Source organism: Grammomys surdaster, unplaced genomic scaffold (genome assembly GCF_004785775.1).
Source record: "Grammomys surdaster isolate TR1022 unplaced genomic scaffold, NIH_TR_1.0 165, whole genome shotgun sequence".
In the NCBI taxonomy this organism is placed as follows: Eukaryota; Metazoa; Chordata; class Mammalia; order Rodentia; family Muridae; genus Grammomys; species Grammomys surdaster.
Window position 1 is genome coordinate 14164408 of NW_021604613.1, and position 15807 is coordinate 14180214.

Genomic DNA, 15807 nt, shown 5'->3' on the forward strand with positions numbered 1-15807 from the left:
TCTCTCTCTCTCTCTCTCTCTCTCTCTCTCTCTCTCTCTCTCTCTCTGTGGTATGAATGTGCCCTCCTTATAAATAAATGTAATCGATCATTTTTTTAAGAAAAGATTTCAGTCTCAAATATGTTTTGCTGGGATAGGAAAATACATTTAACTGTTAATATGATGCTGGTTAGTAAATGGGTTCTTTTTTGAGACAAGGTTTTTCTGTGTAGCCCTGGCTGTCCTAGAACTTATTCTGTATATCAGCCTGGCCTCAAACTCACAGAGACACCTGCCTCTACCTCCTAATTACTGGGATTCATTACTGGGTACCACCACTACCTGGCTACTAATAAAACATGTTTTAAAAGATGTCTTTGTCCAAATTGGAATTTGGATGGTGTTCTATTGAGGTAGCTTTTATAATGATCCTTATGAAGAAGACTTTTCTGTAATGGATGAGTAAAAATATGGCAGTCATTTGGTTGAGATATACAATTCTGCTACACTAGTCCATCTAGTTAAATAGAAAAATCTTGCTAATGCTATAGACCCAGAAGTAATAAATGACCCCTAAGAGTTAATTTTAGCAATTAAATGATAATATAATAATAAGTACTTGGCTGTGCATGATAGACCTAAGATAGATGAGAATTAAGAGTAGATACAACTTTATTTATTTCTTTTTTCTTTTTTTCTTTTTGTTTTGTTTTTTTGTTTGTTTGTTTTTTTGAGACAGGGTTTCTCTGTATAGCCCTGGCTGTCCTGGAACTCACTCTGTAGACCAGGCTGGCCTCGAACTCAGAAATCCACCTGCCTCTGCCTCCCAAGTGCTGGGATTAAAGGTGTGCGCCACCACTGCCTGGCAGATCCAACTTTATAAAATTCAAAATTGTCTGAGTTTTTTTTTTAAAGATCCTAAGCAATGCTTTTCTCTCTATTATTGTCTTGCCCTTTCTGCTTTTTATTTCCTCTTTACCTCTTTCTCCTCTTCCTCTCATGGTACAGCATCTCCTCTTCCCTGTCTTCCTGTCATTTCCTTCCTTGCATGCCTTGTTGCTTGCTGGTGTTCTTTCATGGGTGTTATAGTACTCTGTTATAAGAGGACCCCTGATTGAGCGGGCACCGAGTGAGGGTAAATGCAAGGTCAGATTTGGGGTTTGAATTATATGGAAACTGGGTGGATCAGGAAAGAGTGTTTCAAGTTGATAGCAGTAAATAATTCTGAAGAGGTAAAATAAGTTGAAATGAGTAACAAATGGATAGGTTTCTGGGGTGATGATAATTTTGATACAGATTTCATAAACTATTTTAAGACATAAGATGAGTAAGAAGATGAGTATATTGAATTGTAAAAAGATGGGTTTGACTTGGCGTTAAAGCAACAAGTGTTTTGTTGAAGTATTTTGTTTCCTTTTCAACAGTGTTCTTTTGTTATCACCACCTATTTTAGTATACAACTGTATCAAACATATTTCTTTGCCTTTTTTTTTATTTTTGCTTCTCTGTTTTTTTTTTTTTTTTTGGCTTTCCCAGGATTTGATTCATTGTTTAGTCTCCAATGTTTAGTGGCTACTTTAAATTATTATTGTTTGGAGAGGAGAGGGAAACAATCTCTTTAGTGTCCTATAACAATACTGTAGACTAGATTATTTATAAATTATATTAGTCTGGCTATATTAGTTCTGGAGGCAGAATATCTAGTATCAAGGTTCCTTATCTGGTGAGAGACTATGTACATAGGATAGAAAAGGAGAAAATCCACTTTTGATAATTGCATTATTTATTTATGAGAACAGAACCCTCATAACCTAATCATTGTTTCCAGTTGTTATCTTCTAACACTGGTACACTAGGGCAGTGCTTTTCACTCTTCCTAATGCTGTGACCCTTTAATACACTTTCTCATGTTGTGGTGACCCCCAGCCATAAAATTACTTCATTGCTATTTCATAGTTGTAATTTTAAAATTGTTATGAATTTTAATGTAGCTGGGGAGTGGTGGTGCATGCCTTTAATCCCTGCCTTTGGGAATTGGAGTGGGCAGAAGTAGGTGGATCTCTGTGAGTTTGAGTCCAGCCTAGTCTACAGAATGAGTTCCAGAAAAGCAAGAGAATACACAGAGAAACCATGTCTTACAAAACCAAAAAAAGAAAGAAGTATAATGTAGATATACATCTGATATGCAGGATATCTGATGTGTGACCCCTGGGCTGAGAATAGCCAACTGGAAACTTGACATTGGAACACATTCGGTTTATACCAGAGGTGTACATTTTCATTAATTGTGCTTTTAAAATATAGTCAGATGATTAAAAGAAAGTCAAAATGTTAATTAGTTTTTGATTTAGATGTTACTTTTCCAAATGTAATATTTTGATTTTTCTCCTTTTGTGCTTTAATACAGTGCTAACAGAGTAGCAGCTGTCATCTTGCATTAAGTTGGATAAATACTGTGATTTTTTTAAAAATAATCTTACTAGAAAGTGAATGATGTACATAAAGTATTTCATTATCTGAGATAAGTTTCTTTTAATGATATATTTGTGTTCTGTCCATTTTCCAGGTCATCCTGTTCAGTTCTACAGCATGAATAGGCCTGCCTCTCGCCATACACCACCCACAATAGGGGGCTCATTGCCCTATAGACGCCCTCCTTCCATAGCTTCACAAACAAGCCTTCAGAATCAGATGAATGGAGGTCCTTTTTATAACCAGAATCCAGGTTAGATTTCTCTTTTGCAGTTTCTTTTAATTTCTTTTATATTGCACCATAAAAAACAAATAAGCAAAACCCTTTTGTTACATACAATTAGCCCATACATAATAGATGTTTATCCTATACACATTTGGTAGTTTAGTCTATTGTTGAATGGATAGAAGAATGAATGAACACTAAGATTTTTTTTTTGTGTGTGTGTGTTTCTACAAAGGCCTTTACTAAACAGTTCCTTCCAGGGTGACAGGACTTAGCCACAGGGCCACAGCCAGGCCCGACACCAACATCCCCAACAGCTCAGTTGAACACAGCATGGCAGACTGCCCTTGGCCAGCAGAGGAGGGCAGGCCCCAGCAGTTACTTCTCTAGGGGTGCATAGTTCAGCAGTTTTTCAGTCAGGTCCACATGTGCTAGCAGCATGTGGCAGCCACAGGAGCGCTTTAGGCCCAGAGCGTCCAGGGCATCCCCTCAGTGTACTTGGCCTGCAGTAGACCCAGGCAGGCTTCCCATTTGTTGCTGACAATCTTCCCGCAGGTGAAGCAGCGCACTGGGATGATCATGGAAAGTCAATACATGATTTATATGTAAGGCTAAAGAGCTCATTTCTCCTTCCCCCAGTGTAATAGTTTTCAGTGTGCCTAGTCATTTGCTTTTAAAACTAATACTGAATTGGCAGTACCTTTCCAGCACTTGGGAGGCAGAGGCAGGTGAATTTGAGGCCAGCCTAGTCTATAGAATGAGTTCTAGGGCAACCAGCTACGTAGAGAAACCCTGTTTTGAAGAACAGGAACAACAATAACAACAAAAACCAACTAATACTAAGCTAGACATACACATGCTTTTTTGTAATCGCAGCATTCATGGGGCAGAGGCAAGGAGAGTAGCCAGAATGAGAGCCTAACTCAGGTGGGGTATGTATAAGAATAGTGTTTTCTTTTTGTTTAATGAGACATCACTGCTCTGTGAATTACACAGAAGTTGGGTGTACATAAAGGTGTTTTGCATTAGGCAGTCAAACTGTCTAAATGCAGTTATTACATCAGATAGTGTGATGGGCCTTGGAGAAATCAACTCAAATATAATAGTTGAAATAAAGAATTGAATCATATATTACAGAAAAGCTAACTGTGCACACTTAATGTTACATATAATAGTGTTTTGTTAATTCCCTGGAGAATTCAAGGGAAACTTTAGACATCTTGACTACGTGAATATATTATGTTACCTTACTATTTTGTTTTTTAATTTTTGCTAAGGGGTAATTAAGCCTGTTTGAGCTCCTCTAACTTAGGGGACAAATCATTCTATCTCTTATAACCATTGAATTTATGGAGCAAAAAATTTATGTGGTGGCTGCTGTTAGTAAAACCTTAATTATGTTCTTTATAATCTTGCAAAAGAAAAAAATGACTTTCTTTTTATTTGTTGTCTCATTTGATTCACATATAGATAATAAGATTGGTGATAGTTTTAAAATTATTTATTTTTATTTTATTTTATGTGTATATAGGTATTTTGCTTGCAAGTATGTATGTATGCTTGTGTACCATGTATATGCCTAATGTCCACAGAAGCAAGAAGAGGGAGTTGGATCTCCTGAAACTGGAGCTACAGATACTTGTGGGTGCTGGGAATGATTGAATCTGGGTCCTCAGGAAGAACAGTTGTGAACTTAGTTGCTGAATGGTCTCTCAGTCCCAAGATTGATGATCAGTCATATATATCTACTTTGTATATGAAACCAAGGTCAAAGTGTTTTATTTGTTTGCTTGTTTTTCAGGATAGGGTTCTCTGTGTAGTTCTGGCTGTACTAGATATAGCTCTGTAGACCAGGCTGGCCTCAAACTCAGAGATCTGCCGGCCCCTGCCTCTCAAGTGCTGGGATTGAAGACATGTGCCACTCAATATTTTTTGATTCTGTATTTCATGCTTTTTCTATTGTCACGTCCTACCTACCTTCAAATTAAAAGGTTTTTTTTTTCTTTTTTTCTTTTTTTTTGGTAGTGATGGAGTCCTTGTTAGTCTTTATGCAGTGTTCTGAGAAAATTGTTCAAAAATATTGTTGAATATCAAATGAAACCCTTCTTCTTCCAAGTTTCTTTGCTGTTCTGGGCTCCTCTCCTATATTGAATGCTGTATTTGTAGTTTAGTTAGAGCAAAATGCAGTGTACATCCACCTAAATGCCTTGGTTGAAATATATTTGTCTTTTCATGCTTAGTGTTCTAGGCTGCTTTTTCTTAAAATTCATTTTCATCTTAAATATTGCCAGAATATATGACATATCCTGCTTCTAGTTGTGTTTTCCAAATTTGCATTACAAGTATGTTTTTTTCTGAAATTATTTTCCTCCACTTTAAAAACTATGTCTTATTTAGACAGGTTTTGAATTTGTGGTTTCACCTTATTATTCTCCCGACTCACCCTCCTGAGTTGGATGCATGATCTCATGGCCATTGCAGGCACTGTTGTTTTTGTTCTTCCGTTTTAGTTTATTAGCTACAGCTTACTTCATAGTTTCGTGGAAGATGGGCTAGCTCTCTTGGTTATCTGGAAAGTACTGCTTATAGTCCTTTTCTTACTTTAGGTTTGAAACAATGTTACTTTAGGTTTGAAACAATGATGTTAATCCAAAATGGGTTAAATCCATAATGAGGTTGTCACTGTTAAAAGCTTTGATACAGATGTACAGGGTACTTAGTAAGAATACAGAAGGAATATTTCATGCTGCATGTATATACTCAATAGTTCTGAGACCTCTGTAGATAAAGTTTGACAGCTGTTTTAAACATCTGTTTCATGTATTTAAATCTTGAAGTACTAAGGATTGAGTCTAGGGCTTTGTGTTAGGCAAGTGCTCTACTGTTGACTTGTATCTCTAATGCACTGAAGAGTCATATTTCAATAATGCTTTTTTAATAAATCAGATTCATATATGCCAAATATAGTTTAAAGTAAAATTAAATCATTAGGGAGGGACTTTTAAGTATTTTATGCACTCAAGGAACTAAGGTGAATTGGAATTGTTGGGGCTGTGAGAAGTAGCTCAGTTGTGACTTTGTATTTTCTGTATCTAAGTTCTGCCTTCTCTTAGAATTTGGTAACTTTAACGAAGACAGTTATAGCTCTGGTAATCATAGTGCTTTTTAAAAAGCAGAACAAAATTATTGTTCTTCTAGAGAGAGAAGTCTCTGGCATTTCAGCTATGATCCTTGAACATGCTAGGCAGATGTTCTGTCTTTGTCCTGTACCTCACACCCAAGCATGCCTTTTTCCTTTGACAACTCTTTGGTGAGACTTAATGCTTAGTGAACCGTTTTGTGAACATGATGACATGATGCTTGTATAAGCCCATATTTTGCAGCAAGAAGCTGTGTTTGAATGTTATTTTAGATAGTTCTTGGTGGGGGGAGCAAACCAAATTAAAAACCCCCACAGCTAATAAGTCTTAAGTACATTCCCATTTGACCAGGTAAAACAAATAGGTCCTTAGTACTGACTTTTAAATGCAAAGTATAGTTTTAGACTATAAGTCATAATCAGATAGGTGGTTTTTTTTTTTTGGCATAACAGCTTTTGTTGACTTTATGTTTGAAAAAGAGTACCAAAATGATGTCATTAAAAAGAATGTTCTGGGCAGTGGTGGCGGACACCTTTAATCCCAGCACTTGGGAGGCAGATGCAGGTGGATTTCTGAGTTCGAGGCCAGCCTGGTCTACAGCCAGGGCTACACAGAGCAACCCTGTCTCGAAAAAAAAAAACCCCAAAGAAAGAAAGAAAAAAAAAGAAAAGAATGTTCTGAGACTAAAGGTTAACAGTTCTTTGTAACCCCAGTTGTATCATTAGACAGCTTCCTATTACTAATTTCTCAAATTATTTTTTAAATCTTTCATGTTTTCGGTTGATATTTATTTTGAAAAAATATAGTTTGAAATAAATTGCATAAATTATTTTCCTCCCTGGAATATAAAATACCACCAACTAAATTTAATATGTAATAGCTAAACATAATGTTTGTCATTGAATTCAGAAGTAGTTTTTTAAAAAAATGATACTGCTTATCTGTGGACTTCCAAGAACTCCAGCCTTTTTTGTTTTTAAAGATTTATTTATTTATTTTATGTATACGAGTACACTGTAGCTGTCTTCAGACACACCAGAGGAGGGCATTGGATCCCATTACAGATGGTTGTGAGCCACCATGTGTTTGCTGGGAATTGAACTCAGGACCTCTGGAAGAGCAGTCAGTGTTCTTACTCCATCTCCCCAGCCCCAGAAGCAATTCTTATTATGTTTGTTTTGCCTTTTTATAAGAATATTTATAAAGCTTATAAAAATAAGATGTGAAAGTCTAACATCATTACTTTATAATGCTTTTGATTGGATGTCTGAAGTATCAGATCTCAAAGATGCTTCACAAGACTTTAAGTCACCAGGAAACTTAAGGCTTGTAAAGTCTATTTCACCAGCACATTCATCCTTCTAGTCTATTTTGTTGGGAAAGCCTTTTACTTTAGTGTCTAAATCTTGTTCTGTACGTAGCTGTAGTTTCATTGCAGCTCAGTTAAGATATCTCTAGAATCTCAGCCACCTAGTGAGTCTCTTTTCTCACTACACCACTATATTTATTTTTCCATTTTACTTAATGTGTATGGGTGTTTTGCTTGCATGTATGTCAGTGTATGTCACCCACAGGTGCCAGAACAAGGCACTAGACCCTCTGAAATTAGAGTTATAGACAGTAGTGAACTGCCACGTGGGTACTGGGAACCGAACCTGAGTCCTCTGGAACAAGTGCTCTTAACCATGTCTCTAGCCTGACACCATTGTATTTTTAATAAAAATAATGTAACTCATTCTAAATTCAGAGATCTTTTAGTAGTTCTAAGGTAAAGGTCTTATCATATAGGAGTCATCTTGGATAAATAATGGGAACATACAATTTATAAAGTTGCTTCCCTTTTTTGTTGTTGTTGTTACTGAGGATGGAATTCAAAGCCTTTGGCATACGAAGGATGTGCTCTGTTACCGAGCCGTGCCCAACTTCTACTTCCTGTTTTTTTCTGATCTCAGGAATGCACAGAACCAGGTAGAACTGAATTCTGGTTAGATGATCTTTTGAAACAAATTTCCCAAGAGTAGCTTAGAAAAACAACTGTTTCAGAGTAATTCTTTTTTAGGAAGGTCTGAAATTGGCTTTTTCAAGGCTGCTTTTGGTGGCCTTCTTAAAAGCACGATGGTCTCATGTCTAGAAAGGAAGCATATTCATCTGTTAAAAATAATCTGAGCTGGGCTATGTAGGTGCAGGTCTTAAATCCCAGTACTCTGGAGGCAAAGGCATCTAAATCTAAGTTCAGGGCTAGCCTGGTCTACAGAGTAAGTTCTAGGACGCCCAAGGCTACACAGAGAAACCCTGTCTTGACACTCTTGCCCCAATTAATAAGCCCAACTTGCCTATAAAAAAGACTGTTATAAAGATTATGCATGTACTCCCACCCTCCCAAGTACAAAAGTCATTGTTTTATTTGGTAGATAAACCATAGCTGAAGAGAGAGATTTTCTGTTTGAGAGGAAGGAAGGAAGTTTACATCTGCTTTCAGAAGATGTTTGGTCTCACAGGATGTCTATGCATATGCAGTGTCCTTCTTTCCTGTGGTCCAGTGCCATGTGCTGCTGTTTCTCTGCTGTAGCTGCTATCTAGCTGCTTGTTGAAAGAGGTATTACAGCTGTGTCAGCAGCAGACCCAATCTTCTGAGTCAGGTTCTTACTGCCAGAAAGTGAGATTTCAGAGAAAACCTAAGTAAAATTATCTTTTGAAGGAAGGAGCCAGTTTCGAAGAGTAAGCTGGTTTTTCTTCAATCTAGATTCTCTTCAGAGTGATCTGCTGAGCTCTCCTCCTGCTTTGTACTTGTGCTTGCCTGTCTGTGCCCACCATCAGCCATGGCCACTCTACTGAGAGCTCCTATATATCCCACCCATATTTTCTTGTTGTCTCTTATTTTTATGCTTAAGTTACCCTCATTCATTCCACTTAAGAAAACCTCAGGTGTTTGATTTTTACCAATGAAGACTCAGGAGCCAGATGCTGGGATGAATGCCTGCTAGCTCAGAAATGCAGAGAAAGAACCTAGCTGAACATCTTCCTCACCTGATATTCCAGAAGGAATTCCCTCTCTCATGGTCTCAAACACCTCTCTAAATCAGTGTCTCTCCCTTCTACTTCTTATTCGTCTCTATCCTTCCTCCTGATTCCCTTTTACTCTGTTTTTTTTTTCTTAATAATCCTATGTTCACTTACTATCAGCTGGTTGTAGCTCTGCCTCTTGATCTTTGGTGGTCTTTAATCTTGTTTACAATAAACAGAAGGCTCTTGGATTATAAAGGTGTGTGCTAAGGCTGAGCCACACTACAGCTAAAAACAGGTAAATAATACAATCTTGGAGTTTACAATGTGGTGAAATATCCAGCAGCAATTATGTCAGTATGTCTCCATCACGCAGTGCTTTTCCAGTACTTAGTTATCAAGGTTAATGAGTTAATAGCTTCTTTATCTTTCTTCCTACAGGCTAACAAACTCTGTGAGTCGCTTTGACCTTTTGCTGCTCTTTGTATAGTAATTAAATCATTAGTTATCTATACTGGTTTACCTACAGTGTTACTAAGTTCTTTACGTTTCTAGAGTCTGTCTTGATTTACTTTGTGCCAGGCTTAGATTAGGCTTTTAAAGAAAATTTTTTTCTACCACTATGTGAAATAGGGTTGCATTATCTGTTTTTCATATCATATTTATGGATGAGATTCAAAAGATCTTTTCATAGTATCTAAACATCAAGAATTTGAGGCAGAGTAACTTAAAAAAATTAGTCTCTTTGTTGGGGTCCAGGAATTGCCTCACAAACCACATGAACACCAATCTCAGTCAGACAGGGATAGTTTATTGAGCTTATGTCCCAGGACTGGTTGACCAGGGCCATGGTCCAGATTCAGGAACTGAACCATGACCCTGAGTTAAGATCCTACAGGGTTCTTAAGCCCCAAATCCACAAACATCTGTGCCAAGTTATTTCACTATTCAGGATTTAGAGATAGGGGGTTTCCTTAGGAACATGTCTTAGTTGTACACTTTTCCCGCTCCCATTGGTTGGGGTATTCAGCTGTGGCAGGGGACTTGCCTTATCTAATATTCATGTCTTAACTTGTTTACCAAGATGGTACTTGTCTAACATTCATGTCTTAACTTGCCAACCAGGATATCAGTTACCTACATACGTGCCTCTTTCTGATAAGTAGGATGTCAGTTGCCAGGGAGGTCTTGGGAACTTAAACTTTACTCGGCCACTACTCAAAATGGAAGTCTTGTTCCAGTAGTTTCTTATATTGGTGCAGGTGTCTCTCTTATGTTGGGGAACATCCCGGGGCAGCTCACACTATAAAAGCTTATACACAGGTGCAGGCAGGCAGTGCTGTTTGTTGGGTGGTTGGTTCAGGTCCAAGCTTTTTGTGGGTAACTATACGAAACAGTTCTACTAACTCTATTGTGATCAGCTTCCAAGGGCAGAGAACATAACAGAATATGTAGTCAATCTTGGCATTAGAAAGTTTCCTAGTAACAGCAGAAACATATGAGATAGTTCCCTTATAATGTCAGGCTAGCCAGATAACAGTTACCTGGCCTTAACATTCCATCTAGGCCTTAATATTTTATCTAGGTTCTTTACACTAAGCTCTTTTTCATGCCTACACATGCACCTTTCTGTGATTTTCATTAAACATTTTACCTTTATGTCTGAGTGTTTTGACAACATGAATGTATGTGTACCACATGCATGCTGGGTAACCTGTGAAGGTCATAGAGGTTTTTGGATCCATAGAACTAGACTTACAGATGGTTGTGAGCCAACATGTGAGTGTTAGGTCCTCTGTAAAGAAGCAACAGGTGCTCTGAACAGCTGACCCAACTTTCCACAACTTTCCAGCACTGTTTGTTTGTTTGTTTGTTTTGTATTTGGGGTAGGGTTTCTCTCTGTAGCTCTAGCTCTCCTGGAAGTCTCTCTGTAGACCAGGCTGTTCTCTAACTCAGAGACTGTCTGCCTCTCCCTCACAAGCTGGGATTAAAGGCTCGTGCTAAAGGCAGTGGCCCAGATATGGCCTGTTTAATTTTTAAACATATCTTCTACTAGCTTGATAGAGAAAACATTTTGGTCTTGTGAACTTGGCTCATAGTAAGCCTTTGTCCTAACTTGGTTCCTTAAACTTGTTTGTCTTTCTTACCTCTTGTCTGCATAACATACATCTCTTCAAGCACTTGTCCAAGAGATCTGTTCTCACTTCCTGTGGCTAGCATTGTCTCTAGGAAAGGTAGACAGAGTGGTGTGTGTGTGTGTGTGTGTGTGTGTGTGTGTGTTGTGTTGTGTTGTGTTGTGTTATCTCTTTGAGTGATGAAACAATTGACTCTTCCTAGTGTTATTAGTTATTTGAAATTTGGAGCAGATAGAGAATTCTATTAAGAATATGGATATCATAGTATATACCCTTTCTTACAGAAACTGTAACTGTAGAGTTAACCTTCAAAAAATTATTTAGGTATTTGCCTTATTTGTTTGTTTATAGAGAAATGTCTGTTGAAGTCTTACCGTATTCCTATACTGTGCCATGCATTTGAGATAGAGGGATGCAGTCTTGGAAGTCACTGGTGTTTTCTGTAGACTCAAGGAGAAAATTTGATGGATTGAAGTTACAAAACAAACAAACAAACAAACAAACAAACAAACACGCACACTGCAGTAATAGCACCTGATTCTCAATGAAAGGTTCTGATAACTAGTCTTCCAGTAGAGGCCTTACCCGTCAGTAGAGCTCAGGTCGTATTTCTTTAAATGAAGAACCAACTGATGCCTGTTATAAAAAGCCTGTTTAGGTTATTGGGTTGTCATGTTTTTCTTATATACTGACAGACATTTAAAAAAATCAAACTATTCATGATAATTAACAGAAATGTTTAGAGAACACATGTGCAACAGATAGAAATTGGATGTGTTCCCGTTACATGTTAGAGTAGATTGTGTATGATAAATGTTTCCTGCTGTAGTTTTAAAGCTTACTAAAACTCTTCAGTGTATTGTTTTGTTTATAAAATTACCCTCAGAAGTGGATCCATAAAGAAGACAAATATTTGTGAAAAGTGGTACACCTCCTTTATATGTCTTATTGTATTATCCTTCCTTTTATATAACGTGCCCTTACCCCTTATCCTCCACACCTTTTTTGTTTTTGCAGTATCTCTTGCTCCTCCTCCTCCTTCCATCCTACAGGTAACTCCTCAGTTACCTTTAATGGGATTTGTGGCCAGAGTCCAAGAAAATAGTAAGTTTATGTCTTCTTTATGCTGTAGATCAGATTATAGGCATAGAATGTACTCTACATATGACTGACTGAATAGTCACTCGTATATTTGGATACGTCATTGTGTGTCTCGCTAGTGATGACGGAGTAATTGAGGTGGACTGGAGAGAGAGCTCCTTGGCTAAGAGTGTCCTCTTCTCTAGCAGAGGACCTGGACTCGGCTCCAGGAGGCTCCACACCTATGGCCTCTGCAGATACTTGACATGCACATGCACATATCCACATTTAGACACATAATTAAATTATGGTAAATTTCTCTGCTTTCCGATAGCTTTAAAATGATAGGTTCTGGAAGTTATACTAGGAGCACATGCTTAGTTTCCATGAGATCCCAGGTTTGATCCCCAGGACCATAACCAAAAAACACCACCACCACCACCTAGTTATAAATGTCTGACAAACAGACATAAAATAGTAATGTAAGAAAAAACCTGCATGAGGATATACTCTTAATTGCCAAAGAAGTAGCCTGCTTATTTCTCAGTTGCCTAAACAGACTAGTCTACTATGACTAGAATCATAGATGTGTTATATGTGGCCTGAATATATCATTCTCCCATTTCAAGTATGAAAAGGACCACACACACACAGTAGGGCACACATCAGTCTGCAGGTTGTCTCCCAAGAAGCAGCCATTGATTGGCAGTGAATTTTCTTTGGTTTGTGTTTTACTTTTGAGTCATGCATAGTTATATAGCTAATTTTATTGGTATATTGATTCTCCTGGGAAAGCATCAAGGAAACTTGCATTTTTTAATTGGGAAGCTTGTGTCTGTCACAAAAAGAACTAAACAGTTTCTGTGATGGGCGATGAAGGGGCTACATCAGTCATAAACTTGCATGACATCATGGAATCTAAACTTAAAGGAATTACAGTTAATCCATGAATAACATGGATTTGAATTATTTGGGTCCTATTGATTTTGTCAGTGCTGAAACTTGTGTTGTGGATATGTAAAACTGTCTGTTTGTCCTTTACTATCATAAAATGCCCACAAATCTATTATAAGACGTTAAAATTTTTATCAAACTCAAGCAAAAAAATATTCACAGGCCACATATGACCTCGTTTGTAGTAGAGATCTAAGTAAAGACGCAGCGTTAATGAAATCATAGCTGCATAAAATTAACCCCATGTTGCTTTACCACCATAAGACTTTGTAACCCCCCATTACTGTTGTGAACATGTGTTATAGCGTCTACTTAAAATAGAGTGTGAGGCTAATCATCTCTGCATTCCCAGTAAATTGCTTATTCAGGTAAAAAAATGTTCCCCTGAGTGTGAGGGATTACTGGGTGATAGAGCAGTTGTCTAATGTGCACAGCCCTGGGTTTAATTTCTGCCAGTAGTTGGGGTAGGTATTGAGAGTGATTGATTATGATCTCTCATGAGTTTTCACTGTATATAATACATGTGGCAGAATGTGTGTTAATTGACAATAATAAGGCCTCCTGTCACGAGCAGGCTGTTAAAAATAGGTTTTGGGTCAATCAAAAGTTAACAGGCATTTCTGACTACCGTATGATTGTGGGAGAGGTACAAATATTTGCGTTGTTCAAGAGTCGAATTGTACACTAGTTGAAGATACAGTGTCATCAGGCCGTAGTAGCCCCACGGTGCACCTCTCATATACAGGGTGGATTGTACCACTCTGGTCTAAAAGTAGTTATAACCTCTTGTTATGGTTCCCTGGAAGTAGACATTTAACAGTAGAATGTAAGGTCTATCAGAGCAGGGGCTTTGCTAATTTTGTGTCCCTGACACTTAGAAGAGGGTCTGTCTCATAGCAGGCATTTTGGGGCCCTACTTTTTTGTATTTTGTTTGTATTTTAACTGTTTGTAGGTACAGTCTTTGCACCTGTCTCAGGGTTTCTATTACTATGATCAAGCTCCATAAGCACAAGTAACTTGTGGAAGAAAGGTTTCATTTCATTTATACATCCTTCCACACATCACACTTTGCTTTCACTTTCAGGTAACAGGCCATCACTGAGGGAAGTCAACACTGGAACTAAGCAAGGCAATAACTTAGAGGCAGGAGCTGGTGCAGAGGGCACGGAGGGGTGCTGCTTACTGGCTTGCTTACCATGGCTTGCTCAGCCAGCTTTCTTATAACACTCTTGACCACCATCCCAGGGATGGCATCATTCATAATGGGCTGGGTCCTCCCCTATCAATCAAGAAAATGCATCACAGGCCAGTCTGTGGGAACATCTTCTCAAATGATGTTCTCATTTCTAAAATGACTGTATGTGTCAAGTTGATCAAAAACTAGCCAGCACAGTGCCCAAAGGGTGGATGTATCAAGTCCTTTTACTTTTCTCTTTGCTGGTTTCTAAAAGTAGTCTATTTATTTCTGTTTATTAGAAAGTATGTCATGAGTATCAGTGAACTTTAAAACATTGTAATTTTTAAAGATGGTTTTTTAAATGTAAGAGCTATTTTCATTTATGTCCAACTATATTCTTTATGTTTCTAAATTATGCCTTTGCAGCATACTGATCTTTTGGCTCGTGTGTGACCCATGTTGGATCCAGGAGAAAGTGTTTGCCAAGCACAGCTGTGGTATAACCTTTTGCCAGTAGAAAGTTATAACCTTCAGATGTTAACTGTAGGATAGAACATACTGCACTTAAAATTTCCTGAAGCACAGACTGATTAGGTTTTTTGGAATTCCACATTTAGTGAAGTGTCATTATGGCAAGAATAACATTTTTCCCACCACAAATTAGTTTAAGTTCATTGATTAAAGAAAATAGTTGAATAATGAGTGGAAAGGTTTTTCTATTTTATTTTTTAAATCAACTGCTATGATGAGCATTTACCTGGGGGAATCTCATCACTCACTTGCTACAAATTCTTTGAAATGTTGCTGCTCAATCTGAACAGATTATTTCAAATATTTTAGAGATACTAGCCAGATTTTTTTTAACTGACTTTGAAGATTAACAGTCTATCAGAATATTTTCTTTTTTCCTTCAAAAATCAGACTTTAAAGATGAGCAGGATTACGGAACTAGTTGTCATTAACTTTTACCAGTAATTAGTGTAAGATAGAAGGCTTGTATCAAAAATATTTCATAAGTAGAAGTACTATTTTAATTTAATGTTATTTAAGTACTTGATTGGTGTTCAGGACTTAGTTGTCACTTGAGTAGATCATTGTAGAACACTATTATAGCAGCACTGTTAGCATTTTAAAAGCCACTTCCTAATTTGGTTCCTATCATAACTAATTCCTTTGGGATTTCTCTCAGCCTCCTTCCTGTCAGTCCCTTCTTTCTCCCTTTGTATGAGCTATAGTGACATTTTCCCTCTGTACTCTTCTCAGTGCTGAGGCTGGTTCCTAGCCACATGAGGCTGGGACTGACTTAACAGTTGTGGCAGGATGTATACATTCAAATGAGTGTTATTTTCTTTAAAACATGCATTGCAGAAAGATATGTACTTTGTTTTAGAATCATCACAAGGCTTTTCAAGCATTATTTTAAAGATAGTCTATTGAATTAACATATTCTTTGTATTAAATTTAATGTGTGGAATAGTCTGGAGTCACTTGGAACCAGTTATATTAACCACTTACACTGTGATTAAAAAAAAAAAGCACAGATCTGTTCCTTTTATCTTTTAAAAATTCTTATATGGTACCCCTATTATTCATTGAGTAAACTCAGCCATCCTTTCCTCTGCCTGTCCTACTTTGGGTTA

At 37.5% G+C, this 15807-nt stretch overlaps 1 protein-coding gene and 1 pseudogene across 3 annotated transcripts in view; one reads left to right on the top strand and one right to left on the bottom strand.

Moving 5' to 3' along the window:
* Abi2 (abl interactor 2) overlaps window positions 1-15807 on the top strand; it is a 74200-nt gene that overhangs the window by 46720 nt on the left and 11673 nt on the right. For 2 of the 3 annotated variants that reach the window (XM_028765615.1, XM_028765614.1), the window contains exons 7-8: window positions 2546-2704; window positions 11973-12059. In XM_028765615.1, the coding sequence (XP_028621448.1) occupies window positions 2546-2704; window positions 11973-12059 (246 nt within the window). The remainder of the gene's footprint in view (window positions 1-2545; window positions 2705-11972; window positions 12060-15807) is intronic. The other variant, XM_028765616.1, reaches the window with a different exon arrangement.
* On the bottom strand, window positions 3056-3258 carry LOC114619722 (annotated as a pseudogene).